Below are 25,230 nucleotides of genomic sequence, written 5' to 3' on the forward strand. Positions count from 1 at the left end.
GATTTATACTCACATTTAAAAATTCCAATAAAACATAATGAAAACCTTTTTGCATGCCATTAGAGTGTTGTCCTCTGTAATTTAGACATGGTGACAATATATAGGAGGCATGGGCAAGAGGTGGTTCCTCTGTGAGGTTGTTGTTTTCTTGTGATGAAGATTGTTTGATTGAGTAAGAAGTTTTGAAATTTGCAGAGAAGCCCTATTGGTTGTTGTGATGAGGTTGTCCCTGAGCAGGGACTATATATACACCTTTTACCCCTTTCCTTCTGGGAACACATTATATTCCTCTGCTTCTGGGGACAGAAACACTTTTAGCAGAAAGAAACAGCCACTTCCCAACATATATTCACCCTCTGCTCTCTTTAGAATCAGTGTATGTGCAAGGTAACATGAAAGAGAAACGAATATGCCATTTTCAAGAGCTTGGAAACTCACACAACCTTTACTTTGCAGCAAATCACAGACTCCAATTCCTTCACTCTCCAAACCTCACAATTCTCTCTTCAGTCACATCTCCCTTCTCTACTCACATGCAATACCCTACTTTCACATGCAAAAGATTCCCAAACCCTAACCTCTCCCTCTACACCCTTTTACATCAACCTATAATGTTTTTTTTTTTTTTTTCATGTTTCAACCAACTTCTTCATAAATAAAGTAGTTTTTTTTTTTTTCATTAACTTATCTGAATAAGAATTCAAGTAAACACTTTACAATTTAACGGAATGAGTTCATTTGTTTTATAGAGCAGCATGGTGAAACAAAACCCTAATTCATGTCACAACTGCAAAACGGTTTGAGGCAGTTAAGCGATGAACTTTGGTCCCACGAGACGGCGTCGTTTGGATGTGGCGTTGTGTTGTAGCAGAGAGTTCAACGAACTGTGCAGGAAGTGGATCGATTCAACGCCGTGATCTTTGTCGGTGGCCACCACGAGAACGTTGCGGGTTCTTCCGCCGAGCGTTGCGATTTCGGCTTTGAGCGTTGTGAGGTGCAGAGACTTGAGGATTTCGACGAGGTCGGGGATGAGGTCGGAGCGGTCCTCACAGCACAACGAGGCCCTGAATATGACTCGTCCGTCACCGCCACCCTCGTCACCGCTGGTGGACAGAACGGAGATCTCGTCGGTCTCCGAAGGAAACGTTTCGGAATTGGTTATTTCAGACATCCGCTGCTTCAACTCCCTCAACCTTTCGACCACCTTAGCCAAGAGTGAAGCCTTGTCGGTCTGAACAAAGTGGTTCAAAAGCTATTTCACTTTCTCGAAGGTTCAAAAAAAGCATGAAAGAATCCTAGGGTGGAAGAAAAACAAGAAAAAGGCTACACAACAAGCGAGCAGAAAGTAGAATGTAAAATTGTGAGAGAATTGAAATAGAAGAAAAAGATCAATTTTTTTTCCTTCTTATTTTACTTTTAAAAATACTTACTTTATGAAAAAAGATTTAATTTTGAGTGATAAAATTGTATATAATTTATGTGGGGTTATGTTAGAAAACATCTTTACGATGGAAAATAAAAGAATATTCAAAAGGGTCTTATGATTAGATTCATGCATACACAATTAACTTGCTCCTTTTTATCTATTTGTTTTGTTTTTTCTGATTAAGATGAAGTAATATGAAATGAGTTAACTATCATAGTCAAAAGGTGCAGTTAGTCAAAAAAGTATGCAACCTTTCTGAAAAAAAGAGAAGAAAAGCCAAACATTTGACATTATATTGCTGTCACCCTTTCACACTCTTTGTTGTCATTGCAATTGTTTTCTCAATGCCCTCAAAACTAAACGTTGATGATGCAAATATATCAGCATGAACGAAGATTGATATAGAGTAAATTACCTTGGAGTTACAAGGAAGAAGAGTGCGAAGCTTATTGAGGTGTGCGTTGATTCTTTCCCTTCTTCTCTTCTCAGCCTCTTTGTGGTTCCTCAAAGCAGCAAGGGCTTTATCTTGAAGAGGTGGTGCATGAAATGGTTCCAAAGGGTAAGAAGAAAAGGAAGCAGAGAAGCTTTGTTGCATGGTGGATGATTCAGGTTTAGGGAAGAAAGAATGATTGGTGTTTGAAAGGAACTGATAGAGCTCAGAGTTCTCCATGTCTACCTGATGCTGAATATCTCAGATAGATGAGTAGCTAGTGTAGGTTTGAGGTCAATTTCTGAGAGAAGGTAACAAGAACATGTGTGTGTGGTGGGTGTGTGAGAGAGAGTGTGTATCTTATAGTTTCAGGTTTTGTGAGTGGTCTTTCATACTTATGGTTGTGCTTTTTAAGTGACCCCAAGAGAGAGCCCTGTCACAAGTGTGAAATGAAATTCAAGACTCAATCTTGCAGACACAACTTTCGGTGCTATTTTTTGTAAGAGACATGTTTTTAGTACATCGCGAGATTGAAATTTTTAATTTAAAATATATTTCTTAAACTTTAAAAATAAATATATAGTTATTTTAACTTAATAACTAATTTATTTTTATATATTAAAGAGTTAAATATGTTTTTGATCCCTCAAGTTTAAGTGAATTTTGAAAATGTGTGAATTTAGTCAATTTTACCAAATTTTGTTAAGTTTATTTGACTTTTAAACGCATTTCATGATAATATTTGAGTTAACATTGAAGCAAAAATGTGTCAAACGGTGTAAAAAATTCAAATATTATTATGAAATGCGCTTGGAACGTCACATAAACTTAACAAAATTTGGTTAAAATGACTAAATTCACGCATTTTTAAAGATAAATGACTAAATTAGTCAAAAATTTTGAAAAGTGACTAATTTCAAATTTTACTAAAACGTAAAGAACAAAAACATATTTAATCCTGTATTAAATTATGTTTGAAACAAATATTTAATTTGTTTAGACAATTTATCATTTTTCATTTCAAATGTCAAAATAAACCATTATTTAACATCTGAAAAAAAGTTAATATTATCGAGTTAAAATAGTTAGAACTATTATTTTTTAAGTTGAAACTAAAATACATTAAAATTTGGGACACAAATTTTATTATCACATCTAATTTTAGAGACTGAGAAAGTATTTAACTATTTTGTTTAAATACTTTAACAAAATATGATTTTTTTTAAAATAGAATAAAACTCATTTTAAAAATAATTTATTCAAATACATCTATTTCCACTTTAATTCTCAAACTACTAGATTTATTTATTGTTCACACTGAAAATTTGGTCTCTAAAACTAAGAGATGTGATTTTCTCAATTTACTTTTTGAAAAATGAAAAGAAAAAGATGAAAGTTGAAAATGATAACACAATTCACGAAGTCCAGTCTCCGGAAACCAAATTCTCAGCGTATGTACAGCCAATGGATTTAGTTGATTTATTTGAATATATTTTTTTAAAATATTTAATGTGAAAAACTAATATATACATATATTACTTTATATTATATTTTTCTTTCTATCATATATAATAAGTACAAATTTTACATTTTTTTTTCTTCCCTTTGTGTTTTATTTAATATTTTTATGTCTATATATATTTATATTTTTCTTTTTGTATTAACTTTTTAATTCTAACTTGTGTATGTGAGAATATTAAATTGTTACGTTGTGTGATAATCAATTAAAATGTCTTCCTTAATTGGTTTACTTGATTGAAAAAGGGTCAACTTTTATCCCGACATGATCAAAGTGTTGGGAAGTATTTGATAATATTAGATAACATACTTTTGGGAAATGACAAATTTAAAATGTTACAAAGTGTTGTTCTTTAGTTGGAAAATATTGAATGGGTGATATTTTTTCTAAAATATCAATTTATTTTCTTTCTATGCTTTCTCATCTCGTACATTATCCCTTTGTTATACCCTATCTTTTGAGCTTTTTCTATTCATTCTTTATATTTATAAAATAATCACATATGAAATCATATTCAGATAACCCAAAATACTAAAATTCATTACCAAATCTGAATCTAAATTCAGAAATTTTCGAAAGTGATTGATGGTAATTAGGTAAGAGTAGGCATTCTCTCATTTAGATTTTATCGAACCCATAAAGAGGAAAGCAATTATGTTAGGACTTGTCATTGTCATGAACAATAATTCTCTGATCACAACACAAAAATTAAATTCAAATTGGATTAGGATATGAACTTTCTTGAGGCAATCATGCTACTGATCTAAAAGATAGTAAAATATAAATTTTGGTGGATGGTAAAAGGTTATATATTAAAACTTTTAATGTCATTATTAAAAATTTTTATATTAAAATATACGTTTTTTTATAAATTTGTTCAAAAAATTTACAAGAAAAGATTTTTTCCTGTTATTTTTTAAAAAAAATTTAATTCGCAAATAATTACTTCGTGGATAATTATTTCTTACAAAATTATAAAATTCACAAGTATTTTTTATAAAATTTGTTGTGAAAAGTATTTCATACAAAATATATTACAAAAAAATTGACAATAATTTCATGTAAATACTTTTTCATAACAAAATTTATAAGTATTTCCTACAAAATAATTCAAAACAAAATTGATAGGAAATATGAATTTTTTTAGTACTTATAAAAATACACCACCGCATTATATAAAATGATAAAATGATGAGAATTATTATTACATGAAAAATGAAAATAATAAACATAAATTAAGAAAAAAATGAGGTGTTTAGTGTTTCACTCACTGATTTTACAGCAAAATTTGACCCAGTATGAGTTTGTGAGTTAAGGTTTACCCACTAGATTTAAATAAATATAAAATTATAATTTGAAAACAATTTTAAATTGGAGATGATAATTTTAATATTGAATGAATAATAAAAGTCCATTCAAATGTAACTTATATATAAATAATTGAGAAAAAGAAAAGAAACATTTAATTATTCCAAGTATTAGAAATTGAAAGATCCATAACTTTTCGAAATGACATGCCACGTCACAAATTTATGGTGTTGATTTTTTCATAGTAAGTTCTCACTTCATACATCTCTTAGAAATGTGCATATGTGAATTGATTATTATTGAAGACAAGTTTAAATGTTAAGAAGGTTTAGTTGAATTGGTTAGTGTTAATTTTTAGGGTTAAAAAGATAACACGTGAATAACGTGCATGGTATGAATTCAAATTGAGTTTACGTGACACTATTTTTCAACGTTCTTACAATGCCTTATTTCTCCGCCAATGTTAGTCATAGAAAACGGCATCATTGTGGATCTTGCTAGAATCACGTTTGGAAAAGTTCTTTTAGAAAACGGCAGTGTCCACACCAGTTACAATATATAATTCACTCCATTTGAACAATCATGAAGTTAAAGAGAGGTGGAAAATGATCTTCGTTTTCGAGAGATTGATGAAAAAAAAGATGAGTATTTAATGCTACACAAAGCACGTATAGAAGGAAGAATGAAATATGTGTTGCACGTAGGGGTGGGCATGGATTGGATATTTAATGATCCAATCCACATCCATTTTATATCCAAATAATTGGATTAGATTTTTGACCCAAATCCATTTTTTTAGCAAAAGTAGTTTGGATTTTTTTAGAATCCAGATCCAAATATTTGGATCAAGATTTAAATCCAATCCAAATATTTGGATCAAGTTTAAAATCCAAAATCCATTTTTAATAAAAGAAATTTAAATTGAATTTCTTAAAACTTGTGTCATTAAGGCCCGAATGACTCGGATGAGATCGACGATCCGGACAGACCCGACAGCCCGGACGATCAAGACCGGCCCGATGCCCGAACGGGCTCGACAACCCGAACGGGCCGGACAATCCGAACGGGCCCGAAAACACAAACAGGCTCGACGACACGAACGGGCCGAACGACCCGAATGGGACCAACGACCCAGACGGGCCAGACGACCCGAACGGACAGGTCCAAATAGTCGGGCCCAATCGGGTAGTCGGGCACGTTCGAGTCGTGGGGCCGTCTGGGTCGTCAGGTACGTCAAGGTCATCAGGCCCGTCTGAGTCGTCGGGCCCATCCGGGTCGTAGGGCCCGTCCGGGACGTCGAGCCCGTCTAGGTCGTAGGGCCCGTCCGGGTCGTAGTGCTCGTTCGTGTCATCGTGTCATCCGGGTCGTAAGGCCCGTGTAGGTCGTCAGGCTCATCCGGGTCGCCAGGCCCGTCAAAGTCGTCCAAGTTGTCATGTCCGTCTGGATCGTCGGGTCCATTCGGGTCGTCCGGCCCGTTCGTGTCGTCGTGCCCATCCGGGTCGTAAGGCCCGTGTAGGTTGTTAGACCCATCCTGGTCGTCGGGCACGTACGGGTCTTCGGGCTCGTCCGGGTCATCGGGCCGTCTGGGTCGTCAGGCCCATCCGGGTCGTCGGGCCCGTACGGGTCTTCGGGCCCGTCCGGGTCATCGGGCCATATGGGTCGTCAGGCCCATCCGGGTCGTCGGGCCCGTACGAGTCTTCGGGCCCGTCCGGGTCATCGGGCCGTTTGGGTCGTCAGGCCTATCCGGGTCGTCGTGCCCGTCTGGGTCGCCAGGATGTCCGGCCCATCCGGGTCTTCGGGCCCGTTCAGGTTGTCAGGCCTGTTCAGGTTTTTGGGCCTGCCTGACTCGTTCGAGTCTTTGGGCTGCCTGACCTGTTTTCGTCATTGGTTCTGCCTGGTCCGTTCGGGTTTTCGGGTCCGCGTGACTCATCAGGTCATTGGGCCTGATCGACTCGTTCGGTTTGTCGGGCCCGCCTATCTCGTTCATATCTATAGGCCCGCCCAACCTCTTATGGTTGTCGGGCCTGTTCGATCTGTATAGGTCGTCGAGCAAGGCCCATCCAAGTCTGAATTTAGTATAGTTCCTCTCAACCTTTAGTCTAACCCAACTAAAAATTTAAATTGAAAATTTGGATTGGATTTTTTGGATTATCCATATTTAAAAATCTTGATTTATAAAATGGATATCCAATCCATAAGATATATAAAATGTAAATTAGATTGGAATCCATATCCATTAAATGGATTTTAAATGGATTAGATTTTTAATAAAATGGATTATAAATGGAGTGGATTGGAGCAAAAGTGGATTGGATCAAGAAAATTAAATTTTTTGCCCACCCCTAGTTGCACGTAGTTTAATCGTCTTCTCTTATGATTTTCTTCAAGAATTGTTTGGTGTTATTTTTAGTTTTATGTTTTGTGATGTTTGAGTTATGATCGACATGTTTAATGATTAACTTGTTTCTGTTTCGAATCTTGTTTTCGTAGATAATGGATTGTCTTGACTTGTACAACTATTTAAAAAAAATTGTTTTTGTTAGTGGATGGCAGAGGTCAGTTTGGTCTTTTATTCCATCACAAACACATATTAGGTCGGACTATTCCGTCAAACAAAAAATAGGTCAGTAGTGATAACTTGTGCTAACCCGTCACTTTTTTTTTTTTAATTTTTCTAATTTCTATAGTTTGTTTTTAATTTTTTTATATATAAAATTTGTTTATAAATACATATAAATGAATATTAAAAAAACATTTAATCATATAAAATATTTTCTAAACTTTTAATTAATTAGTTAATATTTTTAATTAGATACATTAAAATAATTATTAAATTTATATGTTAAATTACTCTATTATAATTAATAATCGAATCTTAATTTATAAATGTTAATGATTTAGATTAAAATACTATTATATATTTATACTTTTAAAAAATATAGAAAAATTAATCTTTTAAATTATTTTTTATTTTAATTTGTAATTAAAAAAAATGATCAAATCGGATCGGTTAAGTTACTTTGCATTTTTACCTCTCAAATTGGAAAATTGGATCAAAATAGGTTGATGGATTGAAATTTTCAGCCCGACCCGTCCCATTTTGGATGAATTGATAGGGAGGTCCATCAGGCCAAACCTGTTTTACCACCCTTTTTATTGTTATTCCTTTAATTTTTACGATAATCAATTAGTGGTTTAGTTGTTTCAATGTGTTTTATACAAGCTTGTGTTGATAATCAATTAGTCTCAACATACTTGATTATCTAAATTGTTGTTCGTGCAAATAACAAATTAAATAGAGAAATATTTGATTATATTGTTCTAGTTGTGTTTCATGAAACATTTTTGGATAAAATGGTTAGTTATACTTAACATAATTAATTAGATCATGTTTTCCATAAATGGTTTTCATTGTTTTCTTGCTTATTTTCGTAACTACTACTTACAAACTTTCAAAAAGTTCTTCAAAAAGGCTTCAAATTATTCTAAAATCATGTCTTTTTTTGCTGAAATTTCAATATCAATGTTGGTTATTGTGTCTTGGTTTCTCTTTGATTCAACACCTTATAAATTCAATCACAAACATATGATAACTTTTTCACTACTTTGTGGTTTCTGTTATTAAATTAGTATTTTAGAGTATATCAAAAGCTTTAAATCTTCCAAAACATCATTCTCGAACTCTCTCTCCAATTCTATTCTCTCCTTTTATCTCTCCCCTTACGTCCCTCTACGTGTCTTATATTAAAATATTGGATTGTTTACTCTTTAAGAGACTTTCTTGCTACTTTTAAAATCAATGGACAATGAACCCAACCCGACCCACTTTATGGTGAGTCAAAAATTTTACAACCCAGCTTAACCCACCACGGGTTGGTGGGTTAAGTGGGTTAGCTCACTGACCCACATAAAAAATTATTTATTTATTTTTAAGAATTCAAATATGTAAATAATTTTTTAAGCAACCAATGAGATGACAATCACAGTAAAATCAAGAATCAATGTTTTCATCATGCTCACCACCAAAATATGATGAATTGTTTTCAAGAAAGTATCCATATAATTCAAGAAAACATGACTAACATTACACATTTTCTGTCATGCTATTCAACAAAATATTAATTAAAAAGAAACTATACATTTTTGTCATGTAAATTTAGAAAAAATTGTTTATAAAACATTACTTGAATAATTTACTATAAAGATTATACTTCAAAATTAAAGGATCATCGTATATAACTTGACAATCAAATCAATAAAACATTCAAACTATTCAAATGTTATTGAACAACATTCTAGCATTTAAAAATATAAAATTGTGAACCTATATAATTAGGAGTAGTAAATAATTATTAAAAAATTTTAAAAATTGTAAAAAAATGTTGGTGGATTAAGTGGGTCAATCCACTTTCAACCTGGCTCGAGCCAGTTTAACTCGTGAATTAAGTGAGTCAGATTAAGTTCAACCCATTTTTAAAAATACTTAATTTTTCTCAACTCAAACCCGTGATGAAGTAAGGTAATTTATGAATTTAAATGCATTTTGATATCTCTAATAGTAAATCTACAGGTCTCATGAAATCTTTTTGCGGGTTTATCAGCTTTTACATTAGTTTCTAGAATCATTTAGTTAGTTTGCAATTATATTACACGAGTTGGCTAACAAACATATTCTGGCCCATGAGGATGTTGGAAGCTTGCTAACCCAATAAAGATCCAAATAGAGTTACAAAAAGATAAATATGAGACAAAATAGAAGCCCAAGAGGAAACATTCTATACAATTCTACTATTTATTGAAGGGGCCTTCTCCCTGCACCTCCAATAGTTCTTCTGTACCCCCAAAAAATACTTTTATACCCTTATTTATCATTTGCGCGAGTGGATGAAATTCGTTGGGACGCAGTAAATTTCATTTACTGCGTCACCAACCTCCTGCACCCCCAAAACTTGTACTTTTCTCGCGTTTCGTTGTTCTCCAGTGCTTTTGCTCTCATTCTCTTCTCCGTGGTCCCTTAGAGTTTTTTCTGTTTGCTTGTGTTTTCCGTTTCATAAACAAGAAAACCCGTTTGACGAAAAAAGAAAAATTTACTGGAAACGGATTACGGAATCCGTTTCATACACTGTGAAACGGATTCTGTAATCCGTTTCCTAAAAAAATTTGAATTTTTTTAGGAAACGGATTACAGAATCCGTTTCACAGTGTATGAGACGGATTCTGTAATCCGTTTCGTAAAAAAATTTGCAAATTTTTTTAGGAAACGGATTACAGAATCCGTTTCACAGTGTATGAGACGGATCCTGTAATCCGTTTCGTAAAAAATTTTGCAAATTTTTTTAAGAAACGGATTACAGAATCCGTTTCACACTGTATGAAACGGATCTTGTAATCCGTTTCAAGAAACGGCCATTCCAGAAGGGTTGCCACTGGCTGTTACTCTGACTTTGGCTTATTCCATGAAGAAAATGATGAGGGATAATGCCATGGTTAGGAGAATCTCTGCTTGTGAGACAATGGGGTCGGCAACAACGATCTGCACTGATAAAACTGGTACTCTTACAATGAATGAGATGAAGGTGAGTGAGGTTTGGGTGGGAAAAAAGCTAATAGCAGAAGGTGGGTATTTGGCGCCGGGTTTAGTCCAATCATTGAAGGAAGGAATTGGGCTGAATACCACTGGAAGTGTTTACCAACCCCAAGAAATTTCTCTGCCTGAAATCTCAGGTAGTCCTACTGAGAAAGCGTTGCTTTCTTGGGCGGTGATGGATTTGGGGATGGACATTGATGAAGTGAAGCAGCATTGTGAGATAATTCACGTGGAGACGTTTAACTCTGAGAAGAAGAGAAGTGGGGTTCTGATAAGGGAGAAGAGAGGAAGCAACATGGTGCATACACACTGGAAAGGTGCTGCTGAGATGATATTGGCAATGTGTTCAAATTACCATGACAACACAGGGGAAATCATGATCATGGGTGATGAAGAACGAGCACAAATTGGGAACATTGTGAAGAACATGGCTACAAAGAGTTTGCGATGCATTGCCTTTGCCCAAAAGAGTTCCAACGAGAAGGTCTGTGAAAAGCTTGAAGAGACAGAACTAACACTGTTGGGAATACTTGGATTGAAAGACCCTTGTAGGCCTGGAGTGGAAGCAGCAGTTGAATCATGCAAAAATGCTGGAGTGAAGATCAAGATGATCACGGGAGATAATGTGCACACAGCGAAGATGTTTGCGGGCACTGAGAGATTGAGTTGGGGCCAATGGGGTGTTTGTGTTGCCATTGGAGCTTTGTCTTGGCCAATTGGCCTGCTTGTGAAGTGTATCCCTGGCCGTCCCAGCAAGTAGCTTCACAAGACTCTTCTTTTATTTTGGTTTCATACTTTTGCTTTGTATTGCACATTGTGGTGACCTTTTATATTTTTCTTTGACATGTTTTTTGTATGAAGTGCTAGAAAGATCCTCTGTTTTTACATGTCATGCTATAACATGCTATAACATCATTGATTCCTCCATCAAAGCTACTCTATTCTTCTAAGCTTTTAAGTGTTCGTGTATTATTTAATTGTGTTCGTGTAGTATTTAAGACATTTAAGACAAATGTTTATTTATATAATTAAAAATCGTAATAAAACAATAAATCTAAGATAATTAATCAGTATTTTTAATATATGTTTCATTTAATTTTTTTAATAAACTCTTGTGATATTTTATTTTCCAATTTTAACAGTACACAAGTCTTTTAGGCTTTAACAACTTAAAGATAAGAAACGGATAATATTTCATGAGGACACTTTTCAAGTATGCTGTGTTGATAGAAATAATGAAGATATTTAGAAAAAGTTTATTCTATTGTGGGACATTGAATACATCAACGACATTTCCAACATAGAAAAGTTAAGATAATTGACAAATAGAAAAGCGCAACCCTAAGCGAATAAAAGACAGAAATTGGAAGAACATGGTACCTCGGAAGTGCTGGAACCGAATTGGAGGAGACCGGGTTGGCCCTTGGCGGAGGCAGACTTGGTTTTGAGTTCTTGGATTTTCCGACGCTCCGCTTCTCTCTGTTTCTCCAACCGCCGAATCCTCACCCACGTCTTGGCGGAGGCAGACTTGGTTTTGAAGTTCTTGAAACGGATTACAAAATCCGTTTCATACACTGTGAAACGGATTCTGTAATCCGTTTCTTAAAAAAATTTGCAAAATTTTTTACGAAACGGATTACAGAATCCGTCTCATACACTGTGAAACGGATTCTGTAATCCGTTTCCTAAAAAAATTTGCAAATTTTTTTACGAAACGGATTACAGAATCCGTCTCATACACTGTGAAACGGATTCTGTAATCCGTTTCCTAAAAAAATTTGCAAATTTTTTTAGGAAACGGATTACAGAATCCGTTTCACAGTGTATGAAACGGATTCCGTAATCCGTTTCCAGTAAATTTTGCTTTTTTCGTCAAACGGGTTTTCTTGTTTATGAAACGGAAAACACAAGCAAACAGAAAAAACTCTAAGGGACCACGGAGAAGAGAATGAGAGCAAAAGCACTGGGATGGAGAACAACGAAACGCGAGAAAAATACAAGTTTTGGGGGTGCAGGAGGTTGGTGACGCAGTAAATGAAATTTACTGCGTCCCAACGAATTTCATCCACTCGCGCAAATAATAAATAAGGGTATAAAGGTATTTTTTGGGGGTACAGAAGATCTGTTGGAGGTGCAGGGAGAAGGCCCCTTTATTGAATTATTTAAAAACAAAGAAATTAAGATGGACCTCGCTGGTCCTTGGCCCATGATGCATCCCCTCATCACTTTTGAAGTCTTTTTATCATTGCTTCCTAATATGCAATTCTCTAAACAAGGATTCACATTATTACTTATTTTAAAAGTAAAATTATATCCATAATTTGAAATAAAAGAAAATTTAAGTTTTACAAATACCCCTTTAATGATTTTTCCGAAACATTTACTAGAAAATTTTAAAACTAACTATTCCTTTTCTCTATTATTTTTTCTTTCTTTGCTTTCTTTCTTCTCACTTTTCTCTCTTTTATTAGAAGACAAATACATACCTACTCAAACAAAATCGTTGATTCAAGTAATAAAAAATATGAACCTCCCACTCACTAAGTATTTACATTGAATTACTCTTTTCACTCCAATATTCTTTAGTTAAGAAAAATTTATAATCAACCTATCAAAAATTACATTAAAAGTGAAAGAGGTAATAAATTTAAGTTTAAGCTAAGAGCTAAAGAAAATGAAAACTACACATACAAAAATGAGATTTTTTTTTAAATAAAAAAACACCAAAATTAATAAATATGTTAAATTAAATAAAATAATAATAAGAAAGCAAAATATGAATGAGACAAAAGAAACTTTAAAGCTAGAAAAGTAAACATTGTAAAACAATACTTAACCAATTAAAAAAAATCAAATAGTAAGAAACCGAGTGTTTAGATAAGGGAAACTATAATTTAAGCACCCACTTATGAACTTTACTTAATTTATAATTTGATTTCTCAAAACTTAGATATCATCTCGTAATTCAACTCAAAACAAACAATATCATCTCGTAATTCAACTCAAAATCGTATTTCAACAGAATTAAAGAATTAAGAACTCAAATAAAAAAGTTAGAATATAAAGAAATTATTTAAAATTTTAGAAAAATAGATTCATTTAATTTAAATCTAACCAAATTTAAAGCACAAAAAATCTACACTGTTTGAATAAAGTTTTTTACCTACTTCAGAAACCAAAAATAGCATCATCCATGTGAATTACCAACTCCTGCTTGCAAATTCTTGCCACAGAAGACCTATCAATTATTGCTACAGTTGCTTATTAAATAATTAGAAAAAGGTTATTCGAACAACTTGTATAAAAATAAAATATTTTTAACAAAAATTAACTTTTATATTTATTTTTTTTATAAAGGATAATATCAAATAATAAAAAAAAAATGTTTTTAAAATACCACTATCTAAATAATTCTTCCCATTTTTTCCATTCAAAAATCACCAAAGACACCACCTACTATGTGAACATCACTTCACTAAATATCTTGTCAACATATCTTTGAATATCAGGGAATCAATTTTAATAATTAGTCTTTAAATATTTTTTTTTTATTAAAATCAATCATTATTTAAATCTTTTTAGAAGTATATTATTGGTTTTGAAATTTAAAATTTCGGTTTTGTATTTAGAAAATATTTTGAAAAGTTGAAAGAATAAAATATTTAAAATTATTAAATGTATTGAAATAATAATAATAATAATAATAATAATAATAATAATAAAATTAGATAATAATTACATACGGACAATTAGACGTTTGTTGTGTGATGTGACTTATAATCTTAAAAAAGTCAAAAATCCTTTCACCAATTACTTATTCTATATTAAATTTCAACAAAAATGGCAGTGAGAAGATTGAAAAGATTAAAAACAAGGGTAACACAATTTGAACAATTATATTAACCATGGATCATGGATCAATTGAATGTAGCGAATGAATGAGCTTTGATTAAAGCTAGTTTCTGCTTGCACTTTTCAGTTCAATTCCTTTAGATTGCAACTTAAGATAAAAACAAAAACCACGTAAGTAATGAACACGACTCTACCATTTCGGTTTCGCGAATTAAACAATGAATAAGTTCAACAATTAAAGCTTGCTTGAGTTGATTCACTGCACCCAACAAAAACAATGAATTTGCAGGGTTGAATTAGGAATGCGACTTGCGAAACCACCATTAGCTAACTTAGCCCACTCGGTCGTTGACATAGGCTTGTTAGCCTTGATCGTCAGTTTGGACCAGGCCGTCTTTACTCTCGACCTTAGCTAACTCTTTTATGTTATATGCCTTGGCCAACTTTTGTCGATCCATCTAGTTTAGGGAAGGTAATGGGGCGGAGCGGGGACGGGTTTCGCTATCCCATACTCATTTCCGTAAAAAAAATTCGTTCCCATCCTTATACCTAAACCCAACGGGTATCAAACTTTTGTCTCATCCTCATCCCCTCTGCGTAACGGGTATAATCTCGTACCCATACCCGTACCCATTTTCGTACTACTTTAATATTAATTTTGAATAATTTTTATAAAATAATAAAAAATTACGGTAAAGGAAACATAATATTATCAAATATTCAATATTAGGAGGATAGTTGTTTCTTCGATATCAAATACTTTGAAATAAATTATAAATACTTTTAAATAAATTATAATTGTTTATATTTTATATTAGAATACCAAATAAAATTTCATGAGAACCAAAACATTTATTAAATTTGCAAACATTAATGAAACCTAGTTGATAAAATTTAAAAATAGTTTTTTAAAAAAATATAAAAAGAAAAAAAATATTCAAATTAAAATATATTTTATTTTAAATGTTTTTTTACTTCAATTTCTTAAATTATAATGAATCACTTTTTTATACACTAATAAAAGTTATAATACATTATTTGATCAAAATGACGCAAGAATAAATAATAAACATTAATAAACATAATAAAATTTTAACATAGATCTTGTATCTTTTGAACTCCAATATATGTTAGATGGTAATAAAAAAAATATTCATAGCAATTACATTAAATTTTTATATTGTAGTAAATAAAAATTATTTATACAATTATAGTGAAAAACTTAAAGTATAATTGTAATGAGTTAGAAAATAAAAAATATGTTTAGTTATGCCTTTGGTCCCCATTTTTATAACAAAATCTCAATTTGGTCCCTCTATTTTTTTTATCTCATTTTGGTCCCTGTTATAGGAAATTTGATCTCAATTTAGTCTTTTCCTGGTACAGTAACAACGTTAATTGAGGTGCCACGTGTCAGTTCTTGGATTTTTTGAATTTTTTATTTATTTATTGTTTTGATTTTTTTTTTAAATTGTCACGTGTGCCACGTGGCAGTGACAGAGTGATGTGACAGTGATAATGCCACATGTCAATATTATGCCAAATGTGATTTCTTCAGTCTCAATTTAGTCTTTGTATTCTGATTTTTGTCTTAATTTAGTTCCTATTTTTGTAAAAATAGTCCAATTTTTTCTCTCTCCATATTGAAACAAAAATTAATTTTTATATAAATGTTATACAAATATTTTTATTAAATATGATATTTTTATTCAAATTGATATTTTTATTATATATTTTTAACATAACTAAGTTTATTTAAATTTGTGTTTCACATTAAACTTTACCTAAAATTGTTTTCAAATTTCAAATTTATATGTTTTTTATTGTTACATGAATTAGTTAAAATTATTTTTAAAATTTTTATAATTGTTATTTTTACATCAATTCAAACATTTGTGTACAAATTATTGAACTTTACACATTTTAAAAATATACAATTATTTGAAATATAAATTCAAATAAAAAATAATATTAAAGTATGATGTAATAAAATATCAATATAATTTATGATTTTTTTATTAACATTATTATCTATTAACAAATTTAAAACAATTTTAAGTAAAGTTCAATGTAAAATATTAATTAAATAAACTTAATTTTGTTAAAAATATTTACTTGAAATATCAATTTTGATAGAAATATTTGTGTACATTTATATAGAAATTAAATTTGATTTCAATTTGGAAAGGGACAAAGTTGCTCAATTTTTACAAAAATGAAACTAAATTGAGACAAAAATTAAAATAAATTGACCAAATTGAGAAAGTGGAAATGACACCTGTCATATAAGTGACATGTATCATTGTCACTGTCACATCACTTTGTCACTACCATGTGGCACGACGACACGACAACTTGACACGTGGCAAATTTTTTATTTTTTAAAAAAATTCAAAAAAATAAATAAATAATAAAAAAATTCAAAAAATCCAGAAACTGACACGTGGCATCCCCTTTAACGGTGTTACTGTACCACTAACGGAAGGGACCAAATTGAGACAAAAACAAATAGAGGAACCAAATTAAACCTAAAAAATAATTAGATAAAATATATCAAAATAGTATTTTACATGATGAAAATAAATAAAAAATAAAAATATTAAAAAATTAACAAAGGTGTGTCTTATAAACAATTTGGAGACTATTGAAAGGAATTGCACAAAGAAAAACAAATGTATAATTAAGGGTATGATAAGATGAAAAATATCTTAGAGATCTAAGAAAAATTTTCAAATATCAACATATATACTCAATGTTTGAGAAATAACAAAAATTGTTTTAGCGAAACAAAAAAGTTCTTCAAATGAAACAAAAATTAATAATAATAATAAGTAATTTTTTTTATATTACCTATTAAATGAAATGTTTATGAGATTAAACACTTAAATTGAGAGTATTAAACATTCTTATGTGAAAGAAAAATATACAATAAATAAAAATATGAAAAAATAATATAAATATTCAAATGTTAGAAATACAATTTTTTTTATTGACATACATCATTTTAACATAATTACATAAAGGTTATGATAAGATAAAAAATATATTGGAGATGCGAATGAGTTTCATAACAAACCAAATAATTAAAAGAAATAAAAAATGGAAAGTATATACATATATATATATATACATATATATATATATATAGTTACTTAATTAATTATGAATATTTTAATAATTTAAACGAGAATAGAGATATGGCGGGGACGGGTATTATGGCGGGGATATGTATATCCCCATCCCCATCCCCATACCTAATTGAAAAAATCGAGGATTCCCCATACCCATACCCAGTCAATACAGGGATTCCCCGTCAAAACGGGGACGAGTTCGGACAATACCCACGGGGACGAGTTTATTTGCCATATCTAATCTAGTTTATATATAGCCCCATACCAGCTTGTATAGGCCATCAACCCAGGTTGACCTGTTTCAGACATTGGTCTATTTTGGTCATCAGCCTGCATTGGCCTATCTCAGATGTTAGCTCGTTTTGACCTTCGACCCAGGTCTACCAGTCTCTTTTGTCAGCCCAACAACCTCTTTCGACAGTTGACCCACCCAGGTCACCCAGTCTCGATCGTCGACCTGGGTCGGCCCGTCTCGGCCGTCAGCTTAACCCGATCTGTCTCCACCTTCAGGTTGTCCTCTCTCTCGCTCATCGGGTCGGTTTGGAGCGTCTCGGTCGTCGATACAAGTCGACCTGTCTCAACAATGGGTATAAGTCGACCCATCTCGGTTATTGGCATGTGCTGGCTGTCTCGGTCGTCCACTTAGGTTGACATTTCTCTGTTGTCCGCTTGGGTCAACCCTTCTTGTCCGTCAGCCTGTTTCCATCCATCTTCGCCATTTGCTTGACCCGGTCATCCGTCAGCCCGACCGAGCCTATCTCAATCGTCTACCCGAGTTGTTCTGACTCATTTCTACCATCGATTTGGGGCAACCCGTTTCAGCCTTTGGTCCGAGATTGCTTGTCTCGGTGTTTGGCCAGGCTCGACCCAGTTCGATCATCCAATCTCGACTCAATCTTTGACTCAGACTCAAAATATTATTTTTAGAATAAATAAGTACTCTAGTAGGCAAGCCCACCTTAGGCTTGACCCTAACCCATTAAGAGGGAGCTTTGGGGGTTGGGTTTTTTTTGTCCCCTTCATTTTGGGGGCCTTCAAAAGGGTCTTAATAAAGAGTGGGCTAGGGTTGACACCAATGGACCATTGCTCAAATTGACACCTCTACTCATGTGTTTTCAAAATTATTATTATCTAACTCGTAAATCTATCTGACTCACCACGAGTTAAGTTGGAAAAGATTTAGTTTTTTTTAAATGTGAGTTAAGATGGTCACGACTCAATTTATCCGTGAGTTAAATAAATTTGAGCCGAGATGAAAGTGGATTGACCCACAATCCACAAACAACAATCCTTTATTAGTTTGTCATAAATTTTTTACAATTTTTTTACTATAATTATTTACTACTTCCAATAATGTGGATTGACAAATTATATTTTTAAATACTGGAATGTTGTTCAATAATATTGGATACTTAATTTATTTGTTTATCAAGTTATGAAAGTTGATATTTTTACTTTTGAATGCTATCTTTTTAAAATAATGTTTGGTAAAATAGATTAACATTTTGATTGTACTACTATAAAATAATGGATTATATTGTAATAAATACATAAAATAAATTAAAAGAATATAAATTAACATATTAACTCAAAAATCGCGATATGTTAGGTTAAGTTATAAAAAATTTCGTTTACCAAAAAGTGAGTTGGGTTGAGCTGATTCATTTTTAGCTCAACTAATGGTGAGCTAATCTACTACAAGAAAATTTCTAAATAATAAACAACTTTAATAATAAAAAATAATTAGTCATTATAATAACTAATTTAAATGTCAATTTATAAACTAAAAATTATTGGTAACAAAAATAGTTTCTAAATTGATTTTTAAATTGTAAAAGAATTGGTCCCTAAATAGTGACTTATTAAGCTTAATAATTAGTTTAAAGATCAATTCAAAACCAATTTAAAGATCAATTTATAAATTATTTTAGTTATCAATAGTTTTTAATTTAAAAAATTATTATCTAACTTGATTACTATAATGATTAATTATTTTTTGTTAATAGAATTAATCATTATATAAATATTTTCTTCGTCATGAAATTTTGAATATTCTAAAAATTATGAAATCTAACGGAAACAATGTTTAATTCTCTAATTTTGTGTTCTTAATCCCGAACCTGATTAAAGGTTCAATATGTTCGTTTACCTGATTAGACTTTGTAATATTATAAAAAATGAAAAATCATAGGACAATAATAAATTGTTTGTAATATAATATATTTACAAAACCTATTTTTGTGAAGTTGTTCTAATGAGAGAATAAAATATACATATAATAAGAGAGAAAGAAAACATCCATGTTTTGTGTATAAAGGGTATACTATTAATATCACACGTAATATGAGTAAACTAATATTGTGTTACATTATTTATGGCAATTTATGTTGTGTTATGGATAATTTAATTCAACTATTTTAGGCTTAAATTATTTTTTAAAGTAATTATTTATTTTTTTAAAGTAATTATTACTAATACTAACTTTTTACTTTTATCTTATGCATGTAACAAGTACAAATTATTTATGTAATTAAAGAATAATCATATAACAAAATAGTAGCCATACTCAGATTTGTATATAGATTTATTTTATATAATAAATAATCATTTAAATTAAATCCAAAAAATATTTATAAATATAATTTAAGTTTATTATGATATGAATGTTATTTCTTAGGAAAATAATATATATATATATATATATATATATTAATAATGTTATCTAAATATATTATATTATATATTTATTAATATAAATTATATTTTTATTTATTAATTGTTATTTACAAAAAGAAAAAAAAACCAAGAATTTGGTCCTTGATTACAAGGTTTTTTTTTTTTCAGAGAGAATATGGGTGCGTAAATGGTACCGTTATAAGTAATAGAAAAAACAATTAAGTTAGAATAAAATTAACTATAGAAATTAAAAAAAAATGCCAAGAAATTATCTACATAACCAACTTTTAATAAAAATATGTATTCTTTTCTCTTTTTTAAGGATTATTTACAATCTTATACCCAAACATTTGGACACTAAATGAAATCATTACACTCACTCAGTGACATGAATACCGCATAAAATAAATTAAACTATAACACGAAATTTACTCTACATAACAAAAACAAGGTTCTAAGAGGTAATTTTAATTAAAAAAAAACTTTATGGCAAACGTTAATGAAAAATTCTTCAAAGAAAAAAAGTATAAAAATAAAATTTATTAAATCGATAACCATAATGTTTTAGTTTCAATCCATGTGAGAATTAATATCATTTTATAATAAATTACATTTTAAAAAGTTAAGATTATTAAATTTTAAAGTAAATTAAAAAAATAAAAGAGATTAAATTAAATTTGAACCAACCACTATTTTACTTATAACATACTGATAAAATATATTTTAAATTATCAATTAGTATACTTTTAGAAATTAATTATTTATAAAGCTATTATAAATATATTATAAAATTTAGTTTTTATTTTGATAATATGTATAATATTTAATGTTTTTTATTAATAGAAACTCACTACTTATAAATTTTAAATATATATTTTCATCTCTTATAAATAATTGAAAACAAGAGAACTCTAAAGTTAGGTTCAAAATTCGGTTTCCGTCATGTCATAATTTATTTAGGAAGGTTTAGTTTTTGGATATATTTTTTCTAAAGAAGATTTACACTTTGGGGAGAAAAAAAATGAGCCACAAATGGAAATTCAAAGAAAGAAAAAGAGGGGATAACTTGTTGACATGAAAGGCACCAAAAGAGGTAACATCAAGAAAGAGAGACACGTCAAGTCTTTTACATCCAAAAGTCAATATAGAAACATAGAGGAACCAAATTTAGGAAGTAAATAGATTACGTTAATTACATACCTTTACATAAAATCTATTTAAATATATATTTATATCTTAAATTTTAAATGGTTTAATTAATATTTTGGTTTATATTTAGATATCTCATTGAATTCGATTTTTATTTATTTGTTACTCAATTGAATATTTATTTGTTTTAAAAAACTCAACAAACTTGTGTAAAGAAAACTCAATGTACCATTTTGTTGTGTTGATGTTAATATTATATAAAAATATCAAATGTCAAAATCTTAGTTTTTTACGTGTTAAAATATGAGTTATTTTTTATTTATAAGTGTTACATGTGAAAATCAAATGGATCATAAGATAAAAGATGATTCATATATTAACACGTAGCATTTTGACATATAACATACCTAGATTTTAACACGTAACACATCCTGAGACAATATTATATCAATTTAATGGAAGGAGTCATATTAAGTACTACAAAAATAAAGACTCAATTGAAAACAAAATAAATAAGAAAATCAAAATAAATATCAACACTTAAAACCAAATTACTAATTAAATTTTTTTAAGTCTGACTCTTGAGATTAATTTGATAATAAATATGCTTAATTCTATAAACTATTAACGTCTTCTCTAAAATATATTTTCATGTATTACGATCTTTTCTGAAACCTTTATCAATAAATATTCAATAATTAATTCATTGTTAGAAAAATAATATGAAAATATTTAATGATTAGAAATTTACATGACAAAAATTCATTTCTAAAAAGATCTTACTTTATTTAGTAAAATACATATATTTTAATTAAATGTAATTACGTTATAATTATTTTAAACTTTACTTATAATTAGATAACAATATTTAAAATAATAAATATGTAATTTTGATATAATGTTACAAGTTTATTAAAATTATCAAAGTTAGTAATGTTTATTTATAATATAATTAATTTTTTTAATAATTAAATATTTCATTATTTGAAATATTAACTGGTTCTTTTATAGATAATTATATAAGAAATAATAAAATGTAAATCTATATAATTATATAATAATCATTTACAAAAAAACTATGAAGAAAAGTTTTATATTTATTAATTATGAAAAATATTAATAAAAATAATATTTCTTTATATTTTTCAATTAAAATTTAAATATATTTCTATTCAAGTAGGAAAATTAAAAAGTTAAACCTTTTTCTATTATAATTTTGCTCCAATAGAAGATACTAAATAAATCTATATTTTGATTAAATTACATTTATAATAAATATTTAAATATAATTATATTATTTTGAATATATGTTAAATAGAAGTTAAAGTTATTTATTTAAAATTAATAGTATAAATATATGTGTTATTATTTATTATATAATTATCTATAAAAATTAATCAATATTTTAAAGAATTAAAATAAAGATTTTTTATAAAATTAAATTGTTGTGTGGAGTGTTATTTGTAACATTCCAATTTCAGCAGCTTAAAATTAATGAACTACGATGTTTTATCATACTGTTCAAAACATATTATTCATTGTATAAAAATATATTAATACAATCTTGTAAGATAGGACTATAAAAATATATCATTTATAACCAACTAAACCTAATTGATGGTTCTTCATCTTCGAGAGGTGTCCCTAAACCTGCAACGTCATCTGCTCTCATCAAATAGGCGATTATCGCAAAAGAAGGATGAACAACAAGAGATAGAGTGTAAGGGTAAGCTAGTTTATAAAAGAAATAATCATATAACAGTTAAACTTATTACATCATAAAATATCATATTTCAAACATCTATAAAAAGAAGGCTTAAATACACATTTGGTCCCTATTTTTGTCAAAATTATTCAATCTGGTCCCTATTTTGGTTGTTTGTTCAATTTAGTCCTCGTTTTGGTAAAATCGCATTCAATTAAGTTCTTTTGGCAGACGGAGTTAAAATTTTAACGACACAGTGACACGGTGTAACTGTTTGGCCTACGTGTCAGTTTTTGGTCAGTGACGTTGGCACAGTAAACTTATATGGTCGTTGGAAGTTTAAAATTTAGGGAAATTGATTTGGGGAAGAAATTAGGGTTTGAGAAGTGTGAAGCAAAACTGTGGCCAATCCAGCTGTTTCACTCCATCTAGTGTGTGATTCGAAATTGGCGTTTGAGAGGTATGTCTCGTCACCACTCGTCTTCCTCCTCTTGCTGTAACAGTTGGGACAACAAAGTTACAGTGGGTCTCATATTCGTGGTTCCAAGGGTATGGGTTTAATCCCCATTTGCAAATGTGGAGAAGTTGCAGTGCTTCGAGTGGCAAGAACTTTGAAGAATAATGGCAGACAATTTTAGGGTTGTTCTAAGTTCAAGAGTGCTGCTTCCAGTGATAATGTGTGGTGTAACTACTTCAAGTGGTGTGATGAAGAATTTTGTGATGAAAGAGATGGTATTATAGCCCAGCAAAGGATGAAGATTTCAGAACTGAAGATTTCTGTGAGGGCTATGAAGAAAACGAATCAATTTTTGTTACGATTAGTTATTGTTGTTGTTGTAATCTTTGTAGTCATGCTGCCAATAATGTTTAAGATTCAATGTCTGTAGTTGAGGATGATGATTTGTTGGTGATGATGATGTTTTGTTGGTGTTGAAGTTATGAATGTAAAAAAGCAGTGTTGTAACTTGTGAATGTTGTGTTTGTTTGTAATGAAGCAGGGTCTAGTAATGTGCAATTTAAGTCCTTATTTTAAGTTCATACGATAGTTTAAAATGTGCAATTTGGTCCCTATTTTAAGTTTAAAATGTTCAATTTGGTCCCTATTTTAAGTTTAAAATGTTCAATTTGGTCCCTTTTTTTAGTTTAAAATCTTTAATTTGGTCCCTGTTTTAAGTTTAAACTGTTGAATAGAGTCTCTGTTTTATAACACAACCTGCCAAATAGAAGTGGAAAATAAACCAACATATAATTGAGTCCATATTGATGATAAACACAAACCTTGGTGGAATGGCTATGAGGTATTTGTAAGCCTCAAGATTGGCTTCTTTGATATTTCTCATTTCTCTTTCCCAAGCTTGGGGATATGTACTCACAGCAGCCCGCCACATTAAATTCTTCAATTTCTTCCCACCAAATTTTTTCCTAAAATTGGCGTACAAATCGCGCATGCAGAATCTTTGTTCTGCTCCAGGTAACAGCTCCTGTATAGCAGGCATAAGTCCCTGTCAAAAAACAGAATGTGAAATGAATAAGTCAACAATTCAAACACTTCAAAACTTTAATAAATTAAGTAATGGAATTTACCTTTTGTTGGTCTGACATGAAAGTGATGGACTGACATACTTCTGGCCCACCTAAGTCTTCAATCAATAACTCCATAAACCAAGTCCATGTTTCTTTATTTTCTACTTCAACAAGCGCATAGCATAGTGGCAGCATCTGGTCATTACCATCTCGACCGACAGCCGTTAATAATTCACCTCCATATCGTCCTTTCAAAAAACAGCCATCCAACCCAATTATTGGTCTACACGACACAAAACTATCTTTACACGCTTTTAAACAAGTGTAGAATCTCTTGAATGTGGCTTGTCCCTCCACGTCTTCCACTTTCAGTTTGATTGTAGACCCAGGATTGGATTTCAGCAACTCATTTGCATAGTCATAAAGTCTCCTAAACTGTTCTTTAAATGAACCTTGGACTTGGTCTGCTGCCATTGCTCTTGCCCTGCGAGCCATAGACCAAGACACTCTAGTATTCCATTTTCTTACCGCCTTGTTACGTATTTCATTGATTTTTATACTTGGATTTTCTCTCAGGTCTGTCTCCAAAGTCCCACTCAACCACTTAGAATTGATTATATCAATGGTAAATTCCCTACTACAAGTGTGAACATCAACAACTTTCCTTAATTGCCAGTTATGATGGGAAGTCAACAAAGCACAATAAGCTAACCAGGGGCAGTTTCCTTGGGCCCCCACACATCTCACCCTAATTCTACGCTTATCATTCTTAACAAATCTTATATTTCTTCCACTATGAATTGCATACGTCCTAACAACATTTCTGAAGTGTTCCTTGTCAAGGAAATATGTTCCCACTTCCCACTTGTGGTCTGCCATGGATTTTGGCATCACAAACATCCCAAAAACATCTCCACTGTTAT

At 30.7% G+C, this 25,230-nt stretch overlaps 2 protein-coding genes and 1 pseudogene across 2 annotated transcripts; 1 reads left to right on the forward strand and 2 right to left on the reverse strand.

Moving 5' to 3' along the window:
* LOC114192370 (transcription factor bHLH106-like) lies at nt 1-2,117 on the reverse strand. The gene is made up of 2 exons (XM_028082073.2): nt 1,842-2,117; nt 1-1,231 (listed from the first exon to the last, which is right to left on the reverse strand). Exons 1-2 carry the CDS (start codon nt 2,094-2,096, stop codon nt 809-811), a joined length of 678 nt encoding a protein of 225 aa, XP_027937874.1. The 5' UTR covers nt 2,097-2,117; the 3' UTR covers nt 1-808.
* Nucleotides 2,118-10,139: 8,022 nt separating this feature from the next.
* On the forward strand, nt 10,140-11,030 carry LOC114174623 (calcium-transporting ATPase 12, plasma membrane-type pseudogene; annotated as a pseudogene).
* A 12,099-nt stretch (nt 11,031-23,129) lies between these two features.
* LOC146884545 (uncharacterized) lies at nt 23,130-25,198 on the reverse strand. The gene is made up of 3 exons (XM_085675559.1): nt 24,368-25,198; nt 24,062-24,285; nt 23,130-23,277 (listed from the first exon to the last, which is right to left on the reverse strand). Exons 1-3 carry the CDS (start codon nt 25,196-25,198, stop codon nt 23,130-23,132), a joined length of 1,203 nt encoding a protein of 400 aa, XP_085531685.1.
* Between the last annotated feature and the right edge of the window lie 32 nt (nt 25,199-25,230).

This window comes from Vigna unguiculata, chromosome 7 (assembly GCF_037176805.1).
Source record: "Vigna unguiculata cultivar grain cowpea cultivar isolate G323 ecotype 2 chromosome 7, ASM3717680v1, whole genome shotgun sequence".
NCBI lineage: Eukaryota > Viridiplantae > Streptophyta > Magnoliopsida > Fabales > Fabaceae > Vigna > Vigna unguiculata.